This window comes from Anolis sagrei, chromosome 1 (assembly GCF_037176765.1).
Source record: "Anolis sagrei isolate rAnoSag1 chromosome 1, rAnoSag1.mat, whole genome shotgun sequence".
NCBI classification, from domain to species: Eukaryota; Metazoa; Chordata; class Lepidosauria; order Squamata; family Dactyloidae; genus Anolis; species Anolis sagrei.
In genome coordinates, this window is record NC_090021.1 from 17,395,674 (window position 1) to 17,421,487 (window position 25,814).

General features: G+C 40.7%; 1 protein-coding gene across 1 annotated transcript; it reads right to left on the minus strand.

The window, feature by feature from the left end:
• Nucleotides 1-934: 934 nt before the first annotated feature.
• On the minus strand, nt 935-25,215 carry ERLEC1 (endoplasmic reticulum lectin 1). Its single transcript, XM_060754557.2, has 14 exons — nt 24,974-25,215; nt 22,734-22,838; nt 19,402-19,482; nt 18,125-18,202; nt 17,905-17,968; nt 15,925-15,965; nt 15,449-15,672; nt 13,338-13,467; nt 11,431-11,592; nt 10,720-10,779; nt 8,801-8,925; nt 4,582-4,659; nt 3,803-3,878; nt 935-1,231 (listed from the first exon to the last, which is right to left on the minus strand). The coding sequence occupies exons 1-14, from the start codon at nt 25,163-25,165 to the stop codon at nt 1,160-1,162; spliced, it is 1,488 nt and encodes a 495-aa protein (XP_060610540.1). The 5' UTR covers nt 25,166-25,215; the 3' UTR covers nt 935-1,159.
• Nucleotides 25,216-25,814: the final 599 nt, after the last annotated feature.

Genomic DNA, 25,814 nt, shown 5'->3' on the forward strand with positions numbered 1-25,814 from the left:
TGTATCTTAAAAGCTAGAGCTGATAGTGGAAAACATGTGCCATTTTTGGAATCCTCAAATATACCTAGAAGCAGGACCAACATTTGAGGTACCAAAGTGTGTGATATATCTGAGTCAGTTCAGAGGAACCCTATGTACTGTCTGGCTAAAATGGTCAGGCCTTTCAACAACAGAATATGCATAAACCAGTGGTTCCCAACCTTTTAAAGACCAGGGACCACTTTGATTAGGGACTCTCCAACATTAATACCAAAAGGATTACGAATCAGTTTTTGGTCAACTTTAGATTTGGTTTGGTTATTTGGGGTGCTGAATCAGAAAATTGTATTGGATAGACCACATCAGCTCTAGTTTCTGATACAGAACATGTGCCATCCAGTAGTTGCCATCTGCTCACCCACGGAAAATCATATTTAATAATCTAGAGCTGATGTGGTCTAGCCAATGCAATTGTCTGAATCAGCACCCCCTCCCAAAAAAACCCACATGAACAGGCCTAAAAAAGAAGACACCAAGGTGCCCCCACTTTCAGGTGCCACATGAAATGGCTCTGTTCAGGGGGAGGGAAGAGGAGGAGCAGCAGCAGTCAGGCTTGTTGTTGTCAGCTTCTCCTTCCCGTCATTCTTGTTGCCTCGGCACTTTAAGAGTGTTTTGTGAGATCAGTTGCTCTTGTTGCAACAGTGTAGTAATGGTGAGGCTGCAAACCATATTTTAGTTCTTTGGGGACCATTGGGGGTCCACAGACCACAGGTTGGGTACCACCGGCATAAACAAACACAGATTGACCTTTATTTTTGTTACCAAAATACTAAAAGTAGTTCAAGATCGCCTCCTTTTAATCTTCTTAAGAGTGAGAACTGAGTCCTGCAACTCAAAACAGATGTTGCAACTCGTAGAAAAGAGAGAGCCCGCCTGACGTGATCTGGGCAAGTGCAAAAGTTAAAGGTATTTTTTTTATTTTTTAAAAGTTTATCAATAACCTCTTATATACATATAATATTCACAAAGGAGTCCGTGATCGCTCGTTGCTTTTATATAGGGATCTGCTGGTGAGTTTTTCCTTGGCTCAGCATCTGTGGGTTGATGTGGAGAAGCTCAACCGGAGCGACCTTTCAGCTTTCAGTGTCTTGAACGTCAAGTGAGATCCTTGTACTATTTATTAACTGGGCACTGAAAGGAGTCCATATTCATCTGATGTATCCAAAATTTTGCAGATGACGGGTGATTCCACCTGAAGGGGAAGAGATGCATTAAAAATGATCAGATGGGGAAGAGGCTGACCCATTAACCACGATTTAATGGGACATTGTAAAAGTGACTAATCTTGATCAGGTTTAGAGAAGGAAGATAGAGTTGGCTTTCCATATTTGTGGATGGGATTTTGGCCTGCAATGTGATTTTGGCCTGCATCAATAGGAGCATAGTGTCTAGATCTAGGGAAGTAATGCTACCCCTCTATTCCGCTTTGGTTAGACCACACCTGGAATATTGTGTCCAATTCTGGGCACCACAATTCAAGAGAGATATTGACAAGCTGGAATGTGTCCAGAGGAGGGCGACTAAAATGATCAAGGGTCTGGAGAACAAGCCCTATGAGGAACGGCTTAAGGAGCTGGACATGTTTAGCCTGAAGAGAAGGCTGAGAGGAGATATGATAGCCATGTATAAATATGTGAGAGGAAGCCACAGGGAGGAGGGAGCAAGCTTGTTTTCTGCTTCCTTGGAGACTAGGACGTGGAACAATGGCTTCAAACTACAAGAAAGGAGATTCCATCTGAACATAAGGAAGAACTTCCTGACTGTGAGAGCCGTTCAGCAGTGGAACTCTCTGCCCCGGAGTGTGGTGGAGGCTCCTTCTTTAGAAGCTTTTAAACAGAGGCTGGATGGCCATCTGTCAGGGGTGATTTGAATGCAATATTCCTGCTTCTTGGCAGGGGGTTGGACTGGATGGCCAATGAGGTCTCTTCCAACTCTTTGATTCTATGATTCTATGATTTGATATTTGCAGATTTTAATATTCATGAAATTTATCAATATGCTTTTTCTAGGAATTTCTAGGCCAGTGGTTCCCAACCTCTGGGCCTCTAGGTGTTTTGGACTTCAACTCCCAGAAATCCCTGCCAGCTTACCAGCTGTTAGGAACGGTGGGCGCTGAAGTCCAAAACACCTGGAGGCTCAAAGGTTGGGAACCACTGTTCTAGACTTTCCAGCACTATTCTGGAAGTTGAGTGCAGAGCTGTCCTGGAAGACCTAGGTCAGGCATGTGCAAACTTTGGCCCTCCAGGTGTTTTGGACTTCAACTCTCATAATTCCTAACAGCCAACAGGCCGATAGGAATTGTGGGAGTTGAAGTCCAAAACACCTGGAGGGCCGAAGTTTGCCTGTCCCTGACCTAGAGATTCCTAGAGAGGTGTTCACTCAGATAAAAGAAAAAGAAGAGTGGGCTTTTAAAATTAGATGTTTTTCTACTTTTGCAGAAAAGTGGAGGGCCTAGAGTACAGAAATGGAGTATGTTTATGATTTTCGGAGAGATAAAGTGCAGGATAATGGCTTGATACAAAAGTGAGCCTGGAAGTTCCATCTAACCTCTAATGGTCTTATTATTACATGAAAGAAACATCCTGAACCAAGAGGCTTTTAGCTGGACTCAAAATGATTTTTAATACTCAAATGGGGTTCAAAGACTGCCTCATGCCAGCATCTGAATGAACACTTTCCTTGATGAGTAACTCAAATAGTATTAACAAGGTTTTTAATCAAACTTCAGCTATTATTGGATCACCATTAGCTCTATAAATAAAAATGTCCTGGAAAATAGCATAGGCCTGACATTCTATTTCTCATTATCCATTTTCTCCTTGTTTCCCTGGAAAGATGTTCATTGGGTACTGAAATAAAAGCTTTAGCCTAGAACAGTGTTTCTCAACCTCCCTAATGCCACAACCCCTTATTACAGTTCTTCGTGTTGTGGTGACCCCCCAACCATAACATTATTTTCATTGCTACTTCATGACTGTAAATTTGCTACTGTTATGAATTGTAACATAAATATCCGATAAGCATTTAGTGGACCAAATTTGGCACAAATACGCGATACGCCCATATCTGAATACTGGTGGGGTTGGGGGGGGGGGGGTGATTTTGTCATTTGGGATTTATAATTCTGGGATTTATAATTCACCTATAATCAAAGTGCATTCTGAACTCCACCAATGATGGAATTGAACCAAAGTTGGCACACAGAACTCCCATGACCAACAGAAAATACTGGAAGGGTTTGGTGGGCATTGACCTCGAGTTTTGGAGTTGTAGTTCACCTATATCCAGAGAGCACTGTGAACTCAAACAATGATAGTTCTGGACCAAACTTGGCAAGGATACTCAATATGCCCAAATGTGAACACTGGTGGAGTTTGTGGAAAATAGACCTTGACATTTGGGAGTTGTAGTAGCTGGGATTTATAGTACACCTACATTCCAAGAGCATTCTGAACCCCACCAATGATAGAATTGGGGCAAATTTCTCACACAGAACTCCCATGACCAACAGAAAATACTGTGTTTTCTGATAGTCTTTGGTGATCCCTCTGACACCCTCGCACACCTCCCCCCCCCGGGTCCTGACTCCCAGGCTGAGAAACACTGACCTAGAAAATACGTAACATGCTGCACTCAAGACTGATGAAAAACGGAATGTTCTTTGTCTCAATTTGCATGTTTTATGTAAGCAAAATGCATTTTTCATGAGGAACTTTTTTTAAATAGAAGCCAGCCTTCTTACGTCAAGTTGACGAATACATACCCCAAGGATATATTGACAGGAGTGTGGTTCCAGCATATAAACTGTTACAGCATGAGGAGAATCCGATTCCTTGCACCTTGTAAGCAGAAAGGGCTGTTAGCAAGTCTCAAAAGAATGGCTTATTTTCAACAAGAAACATCCAGTGCCAAGATCACCCTTTTTCCTGAGATCCAGTCATGATGCTGATCCAAGGTTTGGTGCAACGTTGACATAATGCTACGCTATGCAACATGTCCCTCTGTACATTGCACATTTTAAACAGCAATAAACATTGATCCAGAAAGATGTCAGCCTGGACTGCCATACCACAAAAATCAGCAGAGGTAAACACAAAAGTACAAAGTAAAATGTCCCCACTGAAATGTCTTCCTTCAGAAGAGAAAAAGCAGAGGCAATTGTATAAATTGCCATACAAGCCTCACAACCAGGAATAAACTTGGACCCTCCAGGTGTTTTGGATTTCAACTCCCACCATTCCCAACAGCCTCAGACCTCTTCCTTTTCCCCCTCAGCCACTTAAGCGGCTGAGGGGGGAAAGGAAGGCTGTTGGGAATGGTGGGAGTTGAAATCCAAAACACCTGGAGGGCCCAAGTTTGCCTATGTCTGCTCTAGATCATTGTTTTTCCCAGTGTGCCACAGACTGGTACTGTCTTTGTGCCCATTGGGAGCAACTATATTTTTCTTCCTATAAGACCCATAAGACACAGGCTGCTTCTTTGAGTAGCAATGATGTTGACACATTCCTCCAAAACAGAATAATGTTTAATAACACAACTCACTTCAATTTCACTGTCACCTGTCGAGGTTTGTCGGTTAAATCGCAAACATCTCCATTTCCATAATAGTGGGACACCATTCTGCGAAAGGAATTTGAAATAAGGGCTTCATTGTAGCCGACACTGTCGCAACCCACAGATTAAATCAACACAGGTGCAGCTCCTCATCTCCAGCCTTCTTATGTCAAGTAGAAAGCACACAAACCAGATCTGAATTTCAAACAATTTTTTTTGCAAAAAATAATGTTTTTGATTATGTAAAAAATGAGACCGTGTTCTGTAGTTGGAATCTGGAAAGTCCCAATGTTGTCCAAAGCTCTTGCCTGTGGCTCATTTTACTAACTTAAGTCTCTCTGCCAAATCACACAAATGGCCACAAATCAAATCAGAAGAATGCTAAAGTCCTCTTCTATTTCATTCAAAGTATAATTTTTTTACTACAAAACACACACACACACATATAAATCTCTTTTCCTCTATGTAAATAACAGTATTATTTGCAATCTATAGTCCAGTTTTCTAGTCCTTACGACTGTGAATGCATTCCACCTGCAAACATATGGGTAGGACCGATTAAAGCCTTAGAAAAGAAAGAGTGCAGATTGTGTGTGAGCACACGAGTGTGTACAGCACTTTCAAGATCACTCATAAGGTTTTGTTTGGCTTTCCAGATCGCTTCCATTAATATTAGGCAATTCTCATCAAAGTTGGCACTCCTTTATCCAGGTCTGTATTATGTATGGTATGTAAACAGGTAAAGGTTTCCCCTGACATTAAGTCTAGTTGTGTCCGACTCTGGGGGGTGGTGCTCATCTCCATTTCTAGGTCAAAGAGCTGGCGTCGTCTGTAGACACCTCCAAGGTCATGTGGCCAGCATGACTGCATGGAGTTTTCATGCGTTAGCATGAGTAGCATGCAGATTGACTCTAGCGCAGTTAACTGTGTGTGTGATGAATTGGCTCATAAAAGAAAAACACACGAGACTTCGGCTTAAAGTAGAAAAGAAAAATATTGTAGTATTGGCAGCATACAAAACAAAATAGCAGGATTGCTGTTTCCACAAAAGTAACATGAAACAATATCTTCTGAGAGATATCATTACTCAGCCGTGATAAGCAGGAATCCTTGTCCTCTTCACATGGCTGTGTCTTCGCAGGACATCTGCAGCATAGTCCCTGGCTTACACAAAGCAAAGTGACACAAAAGCAAAGTGACACAAAAGCGCAGAGGCATAGACACGCAAAGGCATAAAGGCACAATGGCAAGGAAGCTAAACACACAGTAGCTATCTTTATACACATGAAAAACTCTCAATTAACTCTTCAATTAATGGAAACAGCTGTAGCACAAACAGCCTTGAACCTTACAACAACTTAAAGTTATAGCACAAACAATATTGATCCTTACAACAACTTAGATAAAGTACGTTGCAACCTCTTAGTAGCAACAGGAGAGCCATTACCTTCATCTGAATCAGTACCTATTGATCTACTCACATTTGCATGTTTTCAAACTGCTAGGTTGGCGGAAACTGGGGCTAACAGCAGGAGCTTACCCCGTTCCCCGGATTTGAACCACCCACCTTTCAGTAAGCAAGTTCAGCAGCTCAGTGGTTTAACCCACTGCACTACCAGGGGGCACACAGCCAAATGCTGATCAAGTATGAATTGATCATATTGAAAACTGTTCTGCAATTGTTGTGTATAGAATCATAGAATCAAAGAGTTGGAAGAGACCTCATGGGCCATCCAGTCCAACCCCCTGCCAAGAAGCAGGAATATTGCATTCAAATCACCCCTGACAGATGGCCATCCAGCCTCTGTTTAAAAGCTTCCAAAGAAGGAGCCTCCACCACACTCCAGGGCAGAGAGTTCCACTGCTGAACGGCTCTCACAGTCAGGAAGTTCTTCCTAATGTTCAGATGGAATCTCCTCTCTTGTAGTTTGAAGCCATTGTTCCGCGTCCTAGTCTCCAAGGAAGCAGAAAACAAGCTTGCTCCCTCCTCCCTGTGGCTTCCTCTCACATATTTATACATGGCTATCATATCTCCTCTCAGCCTTCTCTTCTTCAGGCTAAACATGCCCAGTTCCCTAAGCCGCTCCTCATAGGGCTTGTTCTCCAGACCCTTGATCATTTTAGTCGCCCTCCTCTGGACACTTTCCAGCTTGTCAACATCTCTCTTGAATTGTGGTGCCCAGAATTGGACACAATATTCCAGATGTGGTCTAACCAAAGCAGAATAGAGGGGTAGCATTACTTCCTTAGATCTAGACACTATGCTCCTATTGATGCAGGCCAAAATCCCATTGGCTTTTTTTGCCGCCACATCACATTGTTGGCTCATGTTTAACTTGTTGTCCACGAGGACTCCAAGATCTTTTTCACACGTACTGCTCTCGAGCCAGGCGTCCCCCATTCTGTATCTTTGCATTTCATTTTTTCTGCCAAAGTGGAGTATCTTGCATTTGTCACTGTTGAACTTCATTTTGTTAGTTTTGGCCCATCTCTCTAATCTGTCAAGATCATTTTGAATTCTGCTCCTGTCCTCTGGACTATTGGCTATCCCTCCCAATTTGGTGTCGTCTGCAAACTTGATGATCATGCCTTCTAGCCCTTCATCTAAGTCATTAATAAAGATGTTGAACAGGACCGGGCCCAGGACGGAACCCTGCGGCACTCCGCTCGTCACTTCTTTCCAAGATGAAGAGGAAGCATTAGTGAGCCCTCTCTGTGTTCGTCCACTTAACCAATTACAGATCCACCTCACCGTAGTTTTGCCTAGCCCACATTGGACTAGTTTCCTTGCCAGAAGGTCATGGGGGACCTTGTCGAAGGCCTTACTGAAATCCAGGTACGCTACATCCACGGCATTCCCCGCATCTACCCAGCTTGTAGCTCTATCGAAGAAAGAGATCAGATTAGTCTGGCATGACTTGTTTTTGATAAATCCATGTTGACTATTAGCGATGACTGCATTTGTTTCTAAGTGTTTGCAGTCCGCTTCCTTAACAATCTTTTCCAGAATCTTGCCCGGTATCGACGTGAGGCTGACCGGACGGTAGTTGTTTGGGTCATCCTTTTTTCCCTTCTTGAAGATTGGGACCACATTGGCCCTCCTCCAATCTGCTGGAACTTCTCCCGTTCTCCAAGAACTCTAGTAGTGTAGTGTGGTGATAAGAATTTTTCAACATTTCTGTCTCAAGTATTCATTCAGAGAAAAGGAAAGGAAAGGCTTTCTTCCCTTTCTGGCAGGGAAGTGGAGATGTTAAGTTATAACAGGCAGACTGTGGTCAGTTACCACTTGGTATCACCCTCTTTGAATTTATTTTCATGAGTACTAAAGGAAGTTGAGAGTCCCTGGTGACTGCTGAACTTGCTGACTGAAAAGTCAGTGGTTCAAATCTGGGGAGCCGGGTGAGCTCTTGCTATTAGGCCCAACTTCTGCCAACCTAGCAGTTCGAAAAAATGCAAATGTGAGTAGATCAATAGGTACCGCTTCTGCGGGAAGGTAACAGTGCTGCATGCAGTCATGCTGGCCACATGACCTAGGAGGTGTGTACGGATGATGTTGGCTCTTCAGCTTAGAAATGGAGATGAGCACCAACCTCCAGAGTCAGACACGACTAGATTTAATGTCAAGGGGAAACTTTTACCTTTAAAGAAAGTTGGTTGATTCAACAGCAAGTGTTATCTCACCTGTTCAATGGAAACCGAACATAGTTTAGCCAACACTCTCCTGCATTTGTTATGCAATCTTTGAAGACCCCAATAATCTGAGGTATGAGCTTGTAGTAGATAAAAAGGCCAATGTGTGCCTGAGACAGACAATCCTAGCCTTGTCTTTTGCTTCTCCTCCTCCTCTTTGCCACCACTTCCTGGCATTTCCTTTCTTCCTTCAAAGGAGAAGAAGAAACAACAAAAGGTGCCTTCATACCCTCATCCCTCTCTCTTCTTCCAAAAGATGAACCAAACAGATGGAGATTGCCCACCTGCCTACCTTCTGTTGATGAGAAAAACTGCACTTTAAAAAGCAAAGAGAGACGGAGGGTTGAACTAGATGCTCCTTGTGATCCCTTTCACATCTAAGATCCTACTTTTTAAATATGAGCTTGCAGATAGAGGCCAAACATTGTGAAGCACTGGTGGGATAAAAACAATTCTGTTGTAAACTGATTTTAAGGCAAGTGCTAGAGCAAAAGGGGATCTTATCAATTAAACATACTTCACTGATTGCAGGCCATCATCTTTGAGATGATACGTTCTAGCCACGTTTTTCTGCGCCCAATCAAGGTGCTCCTCCTTGTTCCACGTGCCCACAACTATTGTTGTTTTGCCATTTTCTTTATCCTAAAAAGTAAGTTTAAGATAAATGGTAGTTTTATCTGTTACCGATGGTATTCATTCACATGTGTAGCGGATGTACTTTTGTAATTTCTAGCCTTTCTTTGAATAGAAATCCCCAGAGCTGTTAAAACCGGGACTGATATTCATGCTCTAGTAGTGAAAGGGCCTCCATGTGGTCCAATCACTCAAAGAAATATCTAAACAATGCTATAATCTATCAGTTTCATAGAAGGAGCAACACATGAGCATGTAATGTGGTGAGCACTTACAAGGCTATTATCAAAGAGGAAAAGTCATCTTACGGTAGCTTTTCCATGGCCCAAACAGCTGTACATTTTCTGTACAAAGGAAGACTAATTTTGCTCTTCATAAATAAATAAGAATATCTAACTACAACTGAAAGACATGAGATCAGTACAAGACCATATTTGCACAGCTCCCATTCATTCCAACAGAGTTGGTGCAGGAAAACTGCTCAAATTATTATCACTGTATCTCCAACTTGACTATATTATAAGACAACAGAAAATTTAGTTATCCAATAACTATGGTATTGCTATTATAGGCAGACTTGCTGGTTGCATGCTATGTAGAAGTTAATAATATATTTTCTTCCTGTGCACCAAGACTGTGGTGCAGCTGGTTGGGAGTCAACTGCATTATGATCACTACTGACCGAAAGGTCATGAATTTGAAGCCAGCCCGGGTTGGAGTGAGCTTCCGACCAATTTGTGTAGCTTGCTGTCGACCTTTGCAGCCTGAAAGACAGTTGCATCTGTCAAGTAGGAAATGTAGGTACCGCTTATGCGGGGAGGCTAATTTAACTAATTTACGAGGCCATAAAAATCTCCAACAAGCATGCAAAGAATGAGAAAGTACTTCATCAGTGTCACAAATGGATGGTGAGGAGACAGCTCCCCTGGTAGTCAGAATACCCTCATGAAAAAAAAGCTGGAATGTTAAATAGCCTCTGAGTGTCTGTCTATATATGTTGTGTGTCTATGGCATTGAATCTTTGCCATGTATATGTACATTGTAATCCACCCTGAGTTCCCTCAGGTAAGAAGGGCGGAATATAAATACTGTAAATAATAAATAAATAAATAAATAAATAACAATAATAGTAATAACAAAACGCTACTTCTAGACTGCCCTTTCTCCCTGAAGGGACTCAGGGTGGTTTACAAACACAAAAAGGCAAGCTTTCAATGCCTCAGGCAAGTACAAACTTATCAAAATAATACACAATAAAACAACAGTAATATCAGTGAGCTTACAACGAAGAATTAAGCATTGCGATGAAAAATATAACAAAACAATCCAATAATCCAATCCTGCCCTTTTTCTCAATTTGAGATCCAAGGTGGCTTGGAACAGTTAAATAAACATAGTTAAAAATTCATACCAACATTAGAAATCAATTAAACTCCCATTAAAAATACATAAATAATTTAAACAAATACAAATAAAAGTTGAGGACATCATTGAATGAAAACATATTTCCTTTAAGACAGGCATTTAAGACATATTTAAGACATATTTCCTTTAAGACAGGCAGTGTTTTGGACTTCAACTCCCACAATTCCTAACAACCTACTGGCTGTTAGGAATTGTGGGAGTTGAAGACCATAACACCAGGAGGGCCAAAGTTTGCCCATGGCTGGCCTATCTCTAACAACATTGTCACCAATGATAGTTTTATCCAATTTGCAAAGCATCCCTAGGCATAAAAAAGAAAAGTGGTGTGCGGCCCTCTAGTGGCAGAGCCGTCCCATTGCGTTACTATTACGTACATACCTTGTGATATTGGTGTACATACTTGCCGTAGCAGAATTCATATCTCCACCAACCAACACCCTACAAGGCAGGGAAGGAAATAAAATTCAAGTAAACAGTTCCAGTCCAGCACAGCATCCAGTGTATCCTTACGATTTCATTAAAAGCAAACAAAAATGCCCTGCAGGCTCTGTACAGGAGGTTCACAGAGCAAAACATATTGCAATGTTTACTAAAGGGCCACAAACTAAACAGAAGATTTAGGAGGTATTTCCAAGGGTCAAATAGGACTCTCAGTTTTCCAGATCCCATTCTACTAACCTCATCAAAACCTAACATGATTATAATTGTTTGTTACCTCTTCCATAGGAGGCTTTTTCTTTGTAGTAAAGCAATATGGTTAAACTATTTACAAGAACTAGGTTTACATAATACAAATAAACAAATACATAGTAGCTTTACACACAGCAGCCTTCACACTGGAGCTTTCTCACATGAGGTTTCTCTCACACTGAGGTTTACCACACTCCTCAGGACAATACTAGCTTTGGCCCACTGACTCTAACAGGCTTCGGCCTACTAACCCTTTTCAGTGCTTGACTCATACTTTTGTAATCAAAAATACCTACTTAATTTTTAATATTTCTGATAAAACCAACCCAGAGTATTGCAAGAAAACATACACAAATATACACAGGACAGAGAACAAAGTGCATAAAAGCTATTTCTTACCCCATGGAAGCAATAAGATCCACTAAGGAACTCTTTTATGAGCTGGTCATCAGTCAGTTTGGAGATGTGTGTTGTTCCAACTGTTAACAGCTGTGGGATTCCAACGGCAACTGGCTTGTGGAAGGAAGAAAATTTCTCTTCTTTTGCTGCATTAATTTCTTCCTGAAATTTAAAACATGCTCATGTTTAGATGTGATAAATGTTTTGACTGCAGGTGGCCCTGTCTGGATTTGGTTCACATCGCATGTATGTAATTAATATAATAGTACCAAACAGAAGTCTCATGTCACTTTAAAAAATAGCAGATTTGTTGCACTAGTGCCCATAGTGTGGTACTGAGTTTCGAGATTACAATATACACAGGGATAAAGAGAAAACAACAATGCTCTATAGGATGGTTTAGATATTTTTTTAAACAAGTGCCAATGTAAACACACAGGAGCACAGTCGCTGTTCACGAGAGTAGAAATTAGCCATTACATTATAACTCACGCTTACAGGTAGAGTATCACTTTTTTGTGACTATAAGTGTTTGGATTTAGAATTTTTAATACCTGTATGCATATATATATATAAATACATAATGAGAGATCTCGTAGATGAGATCTACATCTGAACACAAAATTTATGTTTCACACACAGCTTAAATACATATCTGGAAGGTAACTTTATACACAGCATTTTTCAATAATTTTCTGTATGAAACAAAGATTTCGCACACTGAACCATCTGAAAGAAAAGGTGTCACAATCTCAGCCATCCAGGTAGATCATGATAGACTTTGGAATATTTTGGGATTTCAGTTAAGGAATACTCAACCTGAAGGAAATTAATACCTTTGGAAGGAAGGAAAACTTAAGTCCTAGTTTAAGATGTAAGATATTCATGGTTGAACTGGGGTTGAGGGAGGTGAACCACTAATTTCCCTCCCAGGAGAAAAGCAGGCTAGAACACACTGCCAAGGGGACATTGTGTAAAGAAAAACACAAAAATGGAAATAATAATTGCTCAGTGGTAGAACAAATGCTCCAATATAGAAAAAAGAACTGTAGAGCGGGAAGTGATCCCAATGCCATCTGGCCAAAACTGCAAGAAAATAATTCCTGGCATAATGGTCGCAGTCCACTGTGAAACAATTCTTACAGTCAGAAAATTCTTTCTAAAGTGAAGGTTTTTTTCTTCTAATCTAGTAATTTGAGTCCTATCCTCTGTTAGGACCAGCTCTTCGGAACTGTGGGAGTTGAACTCCATTTCAACATTTAAATATGAACCTCCCAACTTCCAATTTGTTTTTGGCAGGGAAAACAAAACCCATTTCCAAATGGCATTTGGTCTAACAGTGTAAGCAAATTATGATGATAGATATCTTGTCACTTCCAGGAATTACCTTCAACTAAAAATGTGAAATTGCAAGCTACTGCAGGTGCACAGGGTGAAAACTTGTTTTGGTTGCAGTTGGAGGACCTAGAAAATGCCTAGAGAGGAACAATTTTGTCAGACAGGTAAATGAAACCACAAGTACTAGTCCTGCAGATATAGATATTGTATGTGACACTGCTTCTTAAACTGTGGATCCCAACAGCAAATACGATCCCTTTAATTCAATGTTGGAGTCGTGAAAAATTTGGGAACAGGAAAAGGTTTCTGAACACCACCTAGTGACTCTTTTAGACATGACATGAATCATTTAGCAACAGTGGACCCTGCAGTAAATACTTCAGGTACACTTCACCAAAAAGGGGAAATCAGCCTTGCAAATGCTGATTCATTATCAGTAAATGTTTGATTTTTACATTTTTATTTCTCAGGCAGAAAGGGATTGTGAGTGGAAGAGGTTTAAAAACCCTGATATATGACACTGGCAACCAGAGTTCATGCTATCAAGTGCTGCTCTGGCAGTTCCTTACCTCCTTCGCTCTCCTGAAAGGCATCTTCATCATTTCTTGCTGCTGTTCCAGCTGCTCCAGTTTATGGGGCTTAAGTGGAGATCCTGGCAGTGATTGGCAGAATATGTCGTTTACAGGGGAAGCCCTAAACCTGTTAGAACAAAAACATGGACACAGTGCTTTAGGGCTGTTTTTTTTTAAGAGTGTACCTCCCAGACTCCATATAGCAAGTATAGTCATAGGCTCATAGGAGGAGTCAGAGACACACAGGGCAAAATGCGATTTTCCCTAAGATCTGACACTGGTAAACAATGGTTTGGTAATGCCTCATTAAGAGACAGCTAGTCTGTGGTAGCACAGCGGGTTAAACCGCCAGCTGCAGAAAAATCTTGCTGACTGAAAGGTTGGCAGTTCAAAGCTGTGGGTTGGGGTGAGCTCCCACTGTCAGCCCTAGCTTCTGCCTACTTAGCAGTTCGAAAACAATAATACGAGTAGATCAATAGGTACTGCTTTGGCAGAGAGGTAAATTTTATTATTTATTAAAAGCATTTATATTCCACCCTTTTCACCCCGAAGGAGATTCAGGGTGGAGCACAACATATAAATGGTAAACATTCAATGCCAGAACATAAATAGACTATACACATACATAAACATTAAAATCATTTATCTCAACATTAAAATCCACTGTTTAAAACTGTCTCAGTCATTATTATTAATTATTATTAACTTTATTTATACCCTGCAAAATCTCCCAAAGGACTTGATGTGGCTTACAAAGGCCAAGGCCACCAACAAACAACAGCATACAAATACAACAATAAAACTCATAAGCAAATAATAAAACATCAAGCAAAACAATAAAACACTAAAAACAATGACACCATGATGCATTTAAAACCTAAAGGCCGGGCCAAATGTAATGGACAAAATTTAAAAAGTGCTGGACTTGACAGGTGATATGTAGAGGTTTTTGGAGGTAGGTGCAATGTGCAGACAATCCTAAAACTAACAAAGTGCATTTGGGACATGATGCCAGGAGTTTCCTATTCTGGAAAGGCACACTGGAACAGCCAGGTCTTCAGGCTCTCCCTAAAGATTGTCAACGTTGGAGCTTGTCTGATGTCCTTGGGGAGAGAGTTCCAGAGTCGGGGGCCACCACAGAGAAGGCCCTGTCCCTCATCACCACCAAACGCGCTTGCGACGCAGGTGGGATCGTGAGCAGGGCCTCTCCAGATGATCGAAGGGAACGTGTGGGTTCATATATGGAGATGCGGTCACGCAGGTAGGCGTGTCCCAAACCGTTTAGGGCTTTGTAGGTGAACACCTGCACCTTGAATAGGAACCGGAAGATGAACGGCAGCCAATGGAGCTCCTTAAACAGGAGGCTTGACCGCATTGAATCTGTTTGGCACCCATGAAAGCGCCCATGAAGACATGCCAGCAATTCGATCAGGAAAGTGTTCATGAACAAAAGGCCCCTTGGCATGGAAAATGGAACAACAGCACGTCCCCATGGCCAGAGTTGAGCACAGCCTCCAGATGCTGGACATGAAAAGAGGGAAGCCTTTGCCTTTGTCTGTGTACTGTCTGTCGTTGTTGTTAATTATATAATGGCACTGAATGTTTGCCATATATGTATTCTGTAATCCGCTCAGGGAGATAGAGCCGAATATAAATAAAGTATATTATTATTATTATTTTATCCCGTGACTTCTGGGAGGAGATGGAATCTGATTACAGGCTGAAAATACGATATACTGTACACAGAGCACTTGGCAATGAGAAATGTCAGTACCAACACTGATTTTTAAAAAAATGGCAAAAAATTGGTTTCTTTCCCATGATGTCAATTGAAAATCCCATTTTACACCCTCTAGTACAATTAATTCTCTGTCACATAATGTCACCACACTATATTTTGCTATACATATACAAATAAGGTGGAGTGGAGGGAAGAACGGTACCAAGTGACTATCATTCTAATCCATAATGATTTGTACATATTACAAGGGAAAAGGAAAGACCCTGAGACAGGGGTGTCAATTTCACTAGTCATCTCTTTGCAGAAACAATAAATAGCCTTCGAAGTTCCTTGAAGTAGCTTAACCAACAGATCAGAAGCTCTTTACCTGTATTTAGGATGACTGCATAGCAGTGGGGTCAAAACAACCACTTCATATTCGCATGTGGTAACTTCAGCCACAGAAAGGATCTCATGCTTTGCTTCTGGATGGCAGATGTACATCACTGAACTTGATCTGGGCAGGTTTTGCCTTAAGCTGCAAGGTGTCCCATTTCCCATCCCTATGGGGTAATATGGAGTCATCTGCCCTTCTATATTTTTTGTTGGAATCTAAATTGGTTAAAAAAAGTAAAAGGAAAAGCTGTATCTTTAATTTGATAAGCTTTTAATTCATGCTTCAAAGTGAGCCCTGCTTTTATTTAAATGCCCCAGCTACTTTTCACATCTAGTGCAACCAGAGTGAAATGTATGAGCAAAAACAATTTCTTTTAAAAATGATCTTCAATACATTATAGAATGCATGTATCTGCCATATAAGAAAAGACAGTCCAAGGAGCCAAAAACACCCTTTCCACTACTTACTTCTTTGACACTGTCGTTCTCATTTTCTTTCTCTTCTTGCTCTGGAAAATAGAAAAATCAAATGATGATTATGAGTACGTCTCTAACTTGGTTTCTATAGAGACAGTTTATTTTTAGGGGGGGGGGGGAGCTTCTCAAATCTCACTCTCTTGGAATAAAATCATCATGCACTGAGAGATTTGACAGAGCCAAATCCATTGAGTAACAAAAATCCACAACCATATAACATGAATTTGGTATTTTACAAGAAATAAGACAGAGATTAAAATTGTGTTTACATGTAAGGATTTGTTTCTCATTCTTTCCTGGGCCACATCCTTCCAGCTGGTCTCAATAGTCTGAGTTCAGTTGGAGGAAAAATGGTCAGGACAAATCTGAAGCACTAATAACTTTACAAGTACCCAGAAAATAGCATTACAAAATGGTGTTATTGAAGGCTTTCAAGGCTGGAATCACTGGATTGTTCTGAGTTTTCTGGGCTGGATGGCCATGTTACAAAAGCATTCTCTCCTGATGTTTCGCCCACATCTATGCAGACCTCACAACCTCTGAGGATGCCTGCCACAGATGTGGACAAAATGTCAGGAGAGAATGCTTCTGGAACATGGCCATACAGCTCGAACAACTCACAGTAACAAAACTACTGTCTGATTCGAACTGAATAGATTTTTTTGGTCATGTTGTCAGCCATATTCTTTTACATATTTCATGCTGCTCTTTTATGTTATTGCATCCTGTTCCCATTACAGCTGGCTCCCTGTATCCAGAGAGTCAACTAGTCATGGCTTGGAAATATTCTAAACTTCCCAATTTTTTCCCCAAAACAAACTTTGATTTTGCCATTTTATGTAAGAAAAATATTATTATTATGCCACTGCATATAAAGAGACTTGAGAACCCATAGGTTTTGGCATCCACTGGGGGAAGGGTCCTAGAATAAAATATCAGTGGATACAGATAGTCTACTACACTCAAAAATGCACTATTGTGGATAAAATAAAGCACACCCTTTCTATCTATGGGTGCTCTCCTTGCCTTTGAACTTGCTTCACATAAATACTTGGGCAGATATTTGAATTGAGCTCATGCACATTTGAGAGACTTAAGATTATGCATCTAACCCACAGCATTTGGGGGGGGGGGGGAGTAACAACTCCTAGAATCTCCTTGCCAGCATAACCAGCCATCACACTGGCTGAGAGGATTGTGGTGGGCCTGTTTTTTTTAAAGTAATTTTTCCATGATCTGGTCACATTTGTGTAATTAATTGCAAGTACCTAAATTTGTGGCATTAGCAATGAACAGATAGGGCCTGTTTGTGTAAGCTCAGTTTAAGTGTCTGTTAAAAGACAAATAACGTAATTGTTAATAAACAAAAACTGAATTAACAAATTATCAATGTAAACATTCTGCTAATGTAGAAGTGTGACCAATGGACATGTAACCCCTTTCCCCAGTGCTGCATAGGTATATATTTTATGTAGACACACACACACAAGCAGAGGGCCTTTACTTCAGCCTCCAAAGCAAGACAATAACTTGAAAAATTGCTAATATTCCAAACTGCTAATATTCCAATAATAATATTTATTATTGGTGTATTTGGTCTGTTGTTGGTATGATTTTAAAATGTTGAAAGCCACTTTGGGTCCCGTGAGGGAGAAAAGCAGAGTATACATAAAGAATTATTGTTGTTGTTATTATTATAAACAATATTTTGCTCCTGTAAAAGGTAAATTAGTCAACTTTCTGTAGGTTGGTAATGGAGCAATTAAGTAGCGAAAACCTATTATCGATTGAAGGAAAAGGTGCTTGGGGACACTACATTTTCTTCCACTGGAAATAAATATTTAAAGCAGGAATATTTTTATATTCCCACAGATTGAATCCATTACTGCTAATACATTTCTTCAGATATCAGATATAAAGCTGCTCTTTTCCTTCTTTCTGATAATCAACATTTAAAAGACAGTGACAAACCTGGATCAAGCAGAGGACTCTTCCGTAGCATATTTCCAAGATAGTATTCTTGAATATTTATTTTCTACAAAGAAAGAATTATGTATTACTTTCACCCCTACCATTTCTCTTGCAGTGCTTTCATCTTTGTTATTTGACAACAAGCCAGAAGAAATCAAACAATCTTCTGTACAAAAAGTTTCAACTTTAACGTGAGGATCAAAGCTTTAATGTTGCATACCTGCCCAGTTTCTTTCTCTTCATGATACTGACGAATGTGTTTTCCGTGACAGACTTCGTAAGTCCAATATGATTCAATCTAATAAGATAAAAAATAATTCTCGTAACCAGCTTAGTTAATGCATATTTTCTAAATTGAAAAGCAGCTGTCTGACATCAGCTACTGTTATGTAAATGCAGGCTAGAAAACAGATATCAGGAGTTTTAATCTCCATATATAAGCTCATGGTGCTACCACCTCCTTAGTTTAATATAATTATATAAATGAAAATGTGCCACTTTCACAGTCAACCACAAATGAATCAGATTAATGTACAATCTTGAAGATCATTAGGACACACTGTGAAATATGCTGAGATGGAAGCAATCCCTCCTAAAAATTATAGAAAATGAGTGGGGAAAAGTGCATCAGCCCTCCACCAGACTCCCCAAATTATCTGGGGTTTCACTTTCTGAAAATTGTCTGACAATCCTACAAATGCGTGCAAACATGTAACCCTGCTTTGCAACCCATTCAGACACCTTCCCCACCCCTTTCCTCTCCAAAATAGCAACAGAAAGTGAAGCAACATCCATTGTTGTTGCTGCGTGATTTCTGAAAATCCTTTTCATTTCACACAGCTAGTCTAATAAGAAGGGACAGTTCAAGGACATGGACTTCTAAGCAGTTAAATATTTAGATTTAAATACACTGTAAGCCCTTTCTTGAAGCTTGATGACATGCTAAACATTTGTGATTACAAGTAAACGAACAAAGAAAGAAAGATTTTATGGTAACATGAAATATTAGTCGAGCTACTTAACAGGTAAAGATTTTGAATATCTTTAAAATTCACTGAAGGACACAGGCTTGGGCTCCTGAACTGAGAAGAAGTGGGCAATTACTTATTAATACATCAACCAGAAACTCTGGACAAAATGTGTGGGTGCCTCATGAAACAGTGCTCTTTCAACTACAAAGCAAAAAAGCCGATATTCTACGTGGCACATATTTTTCAAGGTATTTATTCAAAATGCACCAACCTGAACTATAAGCAATTCAAAAACAGCCTTTACATTTTAAGCCCACTGTTTTCTCCAAGGTTACATTCAATCAAATGCACTAACCTTTAGGAAATATGCAGCCAAGATTGAAAGATAAGCAAAACTAGGTTTCACATGAAATAAATGTCCAGTTATACATTGCTTATCTACTGTATTTTATATCATCTTATTTCTGTTACTGATGTAGATATCAGGATTGTGGCCTTGTGTCAAACCAAGCCAAGCCAGACGTACCCTATAAGAACAGCTGCTTTGTTTGAATAGAGGTTCCAACAATTCTGCAGGGGTAGGTCCTTTGTAATCTTTATCTTCCTCCTAAAACAAAACAGGATATAGAGTTACAATCTGTACTGGATGGAGTTACACTCCCCCAAAGACACAGGTTCGCAGCTTGGGAGTTCTCCTGGATTCATTGCTGAGCCTGGAACCCCAGGTTTCGGTGATGCCTAGGGTGGCTTTTACACAATTAAAACTTGTGCACTAATTGCGCCTGTACCTTGGGAAGTCAGACTTGGCCACAGTGGTCCACGTTCTGGTAACATCTCAAATAGACTACTGCAATGTGTCTTTGAAGACTGTTTGGAAGCTTCAAGTGGTCCAACGGGTGGCAGCCAGATTGCTCACTGGAGCAGTGTACAGGGAGAATACAACCTACCTGTTATGCCAGCTCCACTGGCTGCCAGTCTGCTGCCGATCACAATTCAAAGTGCTTTCTTTAACCTATAAAACCCTAAACAGTTTTGGACCAGCTTAGGTGTCTGAACGTATCTCCCTCTATGAACCATCTTAGAGAATAAGATCATCTGGGGAGGCCCTGATCTCAGTCCCACCTCCTTCGCACGCATGATTGGTGGGGATGAAAGACAGGGTCTTCTTGGTGGTGGCCACTTGACTACTGAACTCCTTCCCCAGTGAGATCAGATCAGCCCCCTCCCTCCTGACCTTCAGGAAAAATCTTAAGACATGGCTTTAGGACCAAGTTTTTGACAAGAATTGGAGCAGTGTAATATGTGAGTAGGAATCAATGTGACTGACAAATGGAATGGCCCTGGATTATGTTTTGGGTGGCGTGATTTTAATTGATGTTTTAATAATTGACGTTTTAATTATTGGTTCAATTGTAATTGTTTATTTGATGTATATGTGTGTGGAATCAAATTGCTTCCTTGAATCCCCTCCGAGGTTGAGAAAGGCGGGATATAAGTATGATAAATAAATAAATGAATACATACATATTTTTCAAACAGGGTTAGAACTACCATGAGGCAGAATGAGGCGGCAGCAGACCTTGGATGTTATAAAAAGAGCATCAAATTGTTATTGTTTAATTTACCCACCACCTTTGCATTATTCCTGCCAGCAATCAGAATAGATGTATATGGTGCTTTCTGCTTGTTTACTAAAAACAAAGCAAGAAACAAATGCCAAAAGGCTTTAGGCATTATGTATTTTGAGTGAGAGTGTGTATTGTAATGACTCAAGTAGTAAAGTGTCTTTAAAAAAAAAAAAAGCAAAGAGATACCTTCATTCTCTTAAATAGCCATTTGAAACCACACAGATAGCATCCTTAATTGGTTTTTATGCAGTGACTAGTAGGACAAGTACTTGTCCTCTAATGCCATGTGTTGAGGTTTCTCACTGTCATTCCTAGAAGTTACAGTAATTACCCAAAGTGGGAAGAGAAGGACCCAAAGACAACAGCACAATCTAGCAGCTGATACTGTAAACCAGGCATCCTCAAACGGTGACCCTCCAGCAGTTTGGGCCTTCAATTCCCAGACATCTTGACAATTAAACAAGCTCATTACAGCTTCTAGGAGTTGGAGGCCCAAACAGGTGGAGGGCCACAGTCTGAGGATGCCTGCTGTAAACCATACTGTATTCCCTCTTCAAGCACGAGTAATTTTATACTTTCAAAAATTGTACTGAGTTAACACAAATGCTTTGCATGAATCAAGCTAGCCATTATGAACACATTGTTTGTGTATACACTTTCCTGCAATTCTTGTTAGAATCATGTTTATGTATCCACACCCACAAATGTATTTTAATTTATTAGCATTTTTCTTCTGGAGAAATCGTGGTTTATTTTACACCATAGGTAACACTAAGAATACTTTTTTTGCAATCTGAGCACAACTCTCCTCCCCCAAGAAAAAAACAATTCAATATAAATATAGGCATTTAAAGTTCTACTGTCCATGAGAAACCACTTAAATGTTGCCACTTCATATAACTTTGTCACTGCTTTTACTTTCTTCAATACAAATGTTCTACCTTAAAAAAGCTTCTGTATATAAAAACTCCAGTATGTCAATTGCTCTCAGTCTATATTTGTGAACATAATAAATCAGAGCCCCCGGTGGCGCAGTGGGTTAAAGCACTGTGCCAGAAAGACTGAAGACCAACAGGTCGCAGGTTCGAATCCGGAGAGAGGCGGATGAGCTCCCTCTATTAGCTCCAGCTCCTCATGCGGGGACATGAGAGAAGCCTCCCACAAGGATGATAAAACATCAAAAATCATCCAGGCGTCCCCTGGGCAACGTCCTTGCAAACGGCCAGTTCTCTCACAACAGGAGCGGTTGCTCCTGGCACGACAAATAAATAAATAAATAAAATAAATCAGATTTTCAAGTATGCAAAATGTATGTCAATGCAATATTCTAGTTTCTGTATCAAAAATGGAGGTACAATGACATTTAAATCCTGCTTAACCGGATATCTGCTCTCTGCAGTCGACCATATAACATCATTTCCTCCAACCAAGTTGGCAAATATCTTTCAGAAAACAAACAGATAAGATATAAACATCCGTGCAACGCCCAATAAACCAACATATCAAGTCAACAGGGGATGTCAGATGATCCAATGAAAATTTCCCTTTCATAAAGAATAAACCATTTTCTTCTCCCAGATTATTCTGGTTTAGATGTGTCTGGAACAGGAATGGGTACTGTTTGGTTCCTAAGATGTTACCGGACTATAAGTCCTATCATTATTATTGATTATGCTGGAAAATGTCACTGAATTGTTGTCTAGCAACAATTGCTTATCCCTGGTGTAGAGTGACATTTCCTTCCTTCCTTCCTTCCTTCCTTCCTTCCTTCCTTCCCTCTTTCTTTTTTTAAAGTGGAACTCACAATGGAAAACTATCAACTTGCCCCCAAGATGTTAACTTCAAAAAGAAGTTGAGCCAAGATCTTAATGGATTTCAGGGATTGAAATGGTTAAGATATATTTTAGATTTGTTGGTATTTTTTAATGACATGTTTGACTTAATGCAATAATTGAAGGGCCAAAGTACCTCTTTATCCGATTTTGGTTTCAAAATAATACCATCCAAGATTAGCCTACCAAAATGGTTCCAAAGGCGACAAAAATGAAGCATTATTTCAATGTTCGTTCAGAATTATATACTTGCCATGTTACCACTCACAGCTGCTAAAATAGGGTTTAGCGTATTTTGCATATTACAAACATTTCACTGTAAGGTTCATTCTTGTGTTTAACATACAAATACTTGCTCGACACCTGTCACTCCAAAATGAAATAAACAGACCACTTGCCTCATCTCCATTTGCTAATACTGGAAGGATGCACTTGTATCTCTCTTTCTCTGATGTTGTCATGATGATGTAATGATCTTCTTTGTACAAAACTCCAGCAGTAGGCTGCAAAAGGACAAAAAACATGTAGAATAATAACTAACTTACTTTCTCACTCATTGTAGGAAATAATATTTTCACAGTACTGAATTTACTTTTGAAGCCTGTGTAAACTGACTTATCAAATGTTCCACTGAGAGATAGTGTTGGTAGAGGAAATGTGCAGAAAATACCCTACTGATTCTGTGATAAATCAGTTCTATCTCTATATCACTAGGTCCTCTTTTCTTTTGCTTAGCTGCTCTTGTGAGTCACTGATCTTCCCCGCCTTCATGTACCCATCTACCCTGCAATTATAATGCAGTTTAACTGCATTGGACTGCATAATATGATCTACACTGATTATATAATGCAGCTTCAAACTGCATTACACGGCAGTGTAGACGAGGCTCGAGATATCCACCAACACTGATCACCTTTGCTGTCATTACACAAACTTAAGAAACCAAGGCATCTCAAGAGATAGGAGCAACTAGGTTCAAGACAGCAAGAGCAGAACAAGCACAACCTTGCACAACTTCTCATTCACTGGATAGCATGGGCATGTAAGCTATAATTATTTCTTGAGATGTGAAGTCTCAGAACTGTCTCTGTCCCAAATTCCAGAACCTCCATATTTCCAAATGTATCTTTGGATGCCAAAACATTCTCCCCATGTCAGCTGTTTCCTTCTCTGCTGTAGTATGAACATGAACAGAGGGGGATACTTCTTTTCATGAAGAATTCCAAGATATATAGCAGGGATGGGAATGAGGCCTTCTACATACTAGATTCAGAACCTGGAGGACTTAATTCCAAGCCCTGATATATATATATATTTGTCATGTCAAGAGCGACGCTCCTGTTATGAGAGAATTGGCCGTCTGCAAGGACGTTGCTCAGGGGACGCCCGGATGATTTGATGTTTTATCATCCTTCTGGGAGGCTTCTCTCCTGTCCCCGCATGAGGAGCTGGAGCTGATAGAGGGAGCTCATCCGCCTCTCCCTGGATTCAAACCTACAACCTGTCGGTCTTCAGTCCTGCCGGAGTTGTGTGTGCCAACTTTGGTTCAATTCCATTGTTGGTGGAGTTCAGAATGCTCTTTAATTATAGGTGAACTATAAATCCCAGCAACTACAACTCCCAAATGACAAAATCATAATTTTTGATTGATGGCCACTCCTTGTATTGTGAGACGTTTTGTTGCCAAATTTGGTGTGATTTCGTTCATTGGTTCTGTTGTTTTTAAGGCACTCATTATGCACAGAGCATTAATATATATGTTGTTATTCATTCGTTCAGTCGTCTCCGACTCTTCGTGACCTCATGGACCAGCCCACGCCAGAGCTCCCTGTCGGCCGTCACCACCCCCAGCTCCTTCAAGGTCAGTCCAGTCACTTCAAGGATGCCATCCATCCATCTTGCCCTTGGTCGGCCCCTCTTCCTTTTGCCTTCCACTTTCCCCAGCATAATTGTCTTCTCTAGGCTTTGCTGTCTCCTCATGATGTGGCCAAAGTACATACTTCAACTTTGTCTCTAATATCCTTCCCTCCAGTGAGCAGCCGGGCTTTATTTCCTGGAGGATGGACTGGTTGGATCTTCTCGCAGTCCAAGGCACTCTCAGAACTTTCCTCGAACACCACAGTTCAAAAGCATCGATCTTCCTTCGCTCAGCCTTCCCTAAGGTCCAGCTCTCACATCCGTAGGTTACTACAGGGAATACCATGGCTTTGACTAGGTGGATCTTTGTTGCCAGTCTGATGTCTCTACTCTTGACTATTTTATCGAGACTGGACATTGCTCTCCTCCCAAGAAGTAAGCGTCTTCTGATTTCCTGGCCACAGTCTGCATCTGCAGTAATCTTTGCACCTAGAAATACAAAGTCTGTCACGGCCTCCACATTTTCTCCCTCTATTTTCCAGTTGTCAATCATTCTTGTTGCCATAATCTTGGTTTTTTTGACGTTTAGCTGCAACCCGGCTTTTGCGCTTTCTTCTTTCGCCTTGCTTAGAAGGCTCCTCAGCTCCTCCTCGCTTTCGGCCATCAGAGTGGTGTCATCTGCATATCTGAGGTTGTTAATGTTTCTTCCAGCAACTTTCACCCCAGCCTTGCATTCATCATTATTACCACTGAATACATGCTAAATAAACCAATGACCCACCAGGCTGACTTGGCTTCCGGGCCAGTTGACGCGGAAGGGGACCTCATCGCTGAACTGAGGGAGCGAACGGCCCCCGCCTCCTCCTCCTCCGGCCGCGGCCTTCTTCCCCTCCAGCAATCCCCACAGCAGCAAGAGCCGCCCCAGCGCCCCGGCCGCGCCCCGAGGCCTCCCCTCCTGCCTTCGCCGCTTCATCCCTCCTCGCCTCAGCCCGAGGAAGCCGGCCACGTCTGCTTCCGGAGGGAAACCCCACGTCACTTCCTGCCCTCGCAGGCCTTTCAGGGCCTTTTGGACTTCAACTCCCAGAAACCTCACTCAGCCAGGGTAATACTAAGGGATTCTGGGAATGGTAGTTTATTGCCACTTGGAAACTTGCGTTCTCTTGCAGAGTTTGACGTCACAACTGCCCCATAGAGATAATAAAGTAGAGTCACGTAGCCTGACAGAACTTATTGTCGATCCGGGTTTTATATTACTTTAAGCATATTTTATTTTAAAAAATTCTATTTCTCTGTTTTGTTTATCGGGTGAGTAATCCTAACATTTTAATAACGCCTTTCCACTTTTAAAAAATATACTCGGAAGTTCAGTTTATGGTTCACTCTATTTGAATATATCTACTTTTTCCTAGGGAACTTTATTCTGAGTTGCTGTGAGTTTTCCATTTCTTTTTCCAAAATATACTCGGAAGTTCAGTTTATGATTCACTCTATTTGAATATATCTACTTTTTCTAGGGAATTTTATTCTGAGTTGTTGTGAGTTTTCCATTTCTTTTTCCAAAATGTACTCGGAAGTTCGGTTTATGGTTCACTCTATTTGAATATATCTACTTTTTTCTAGGG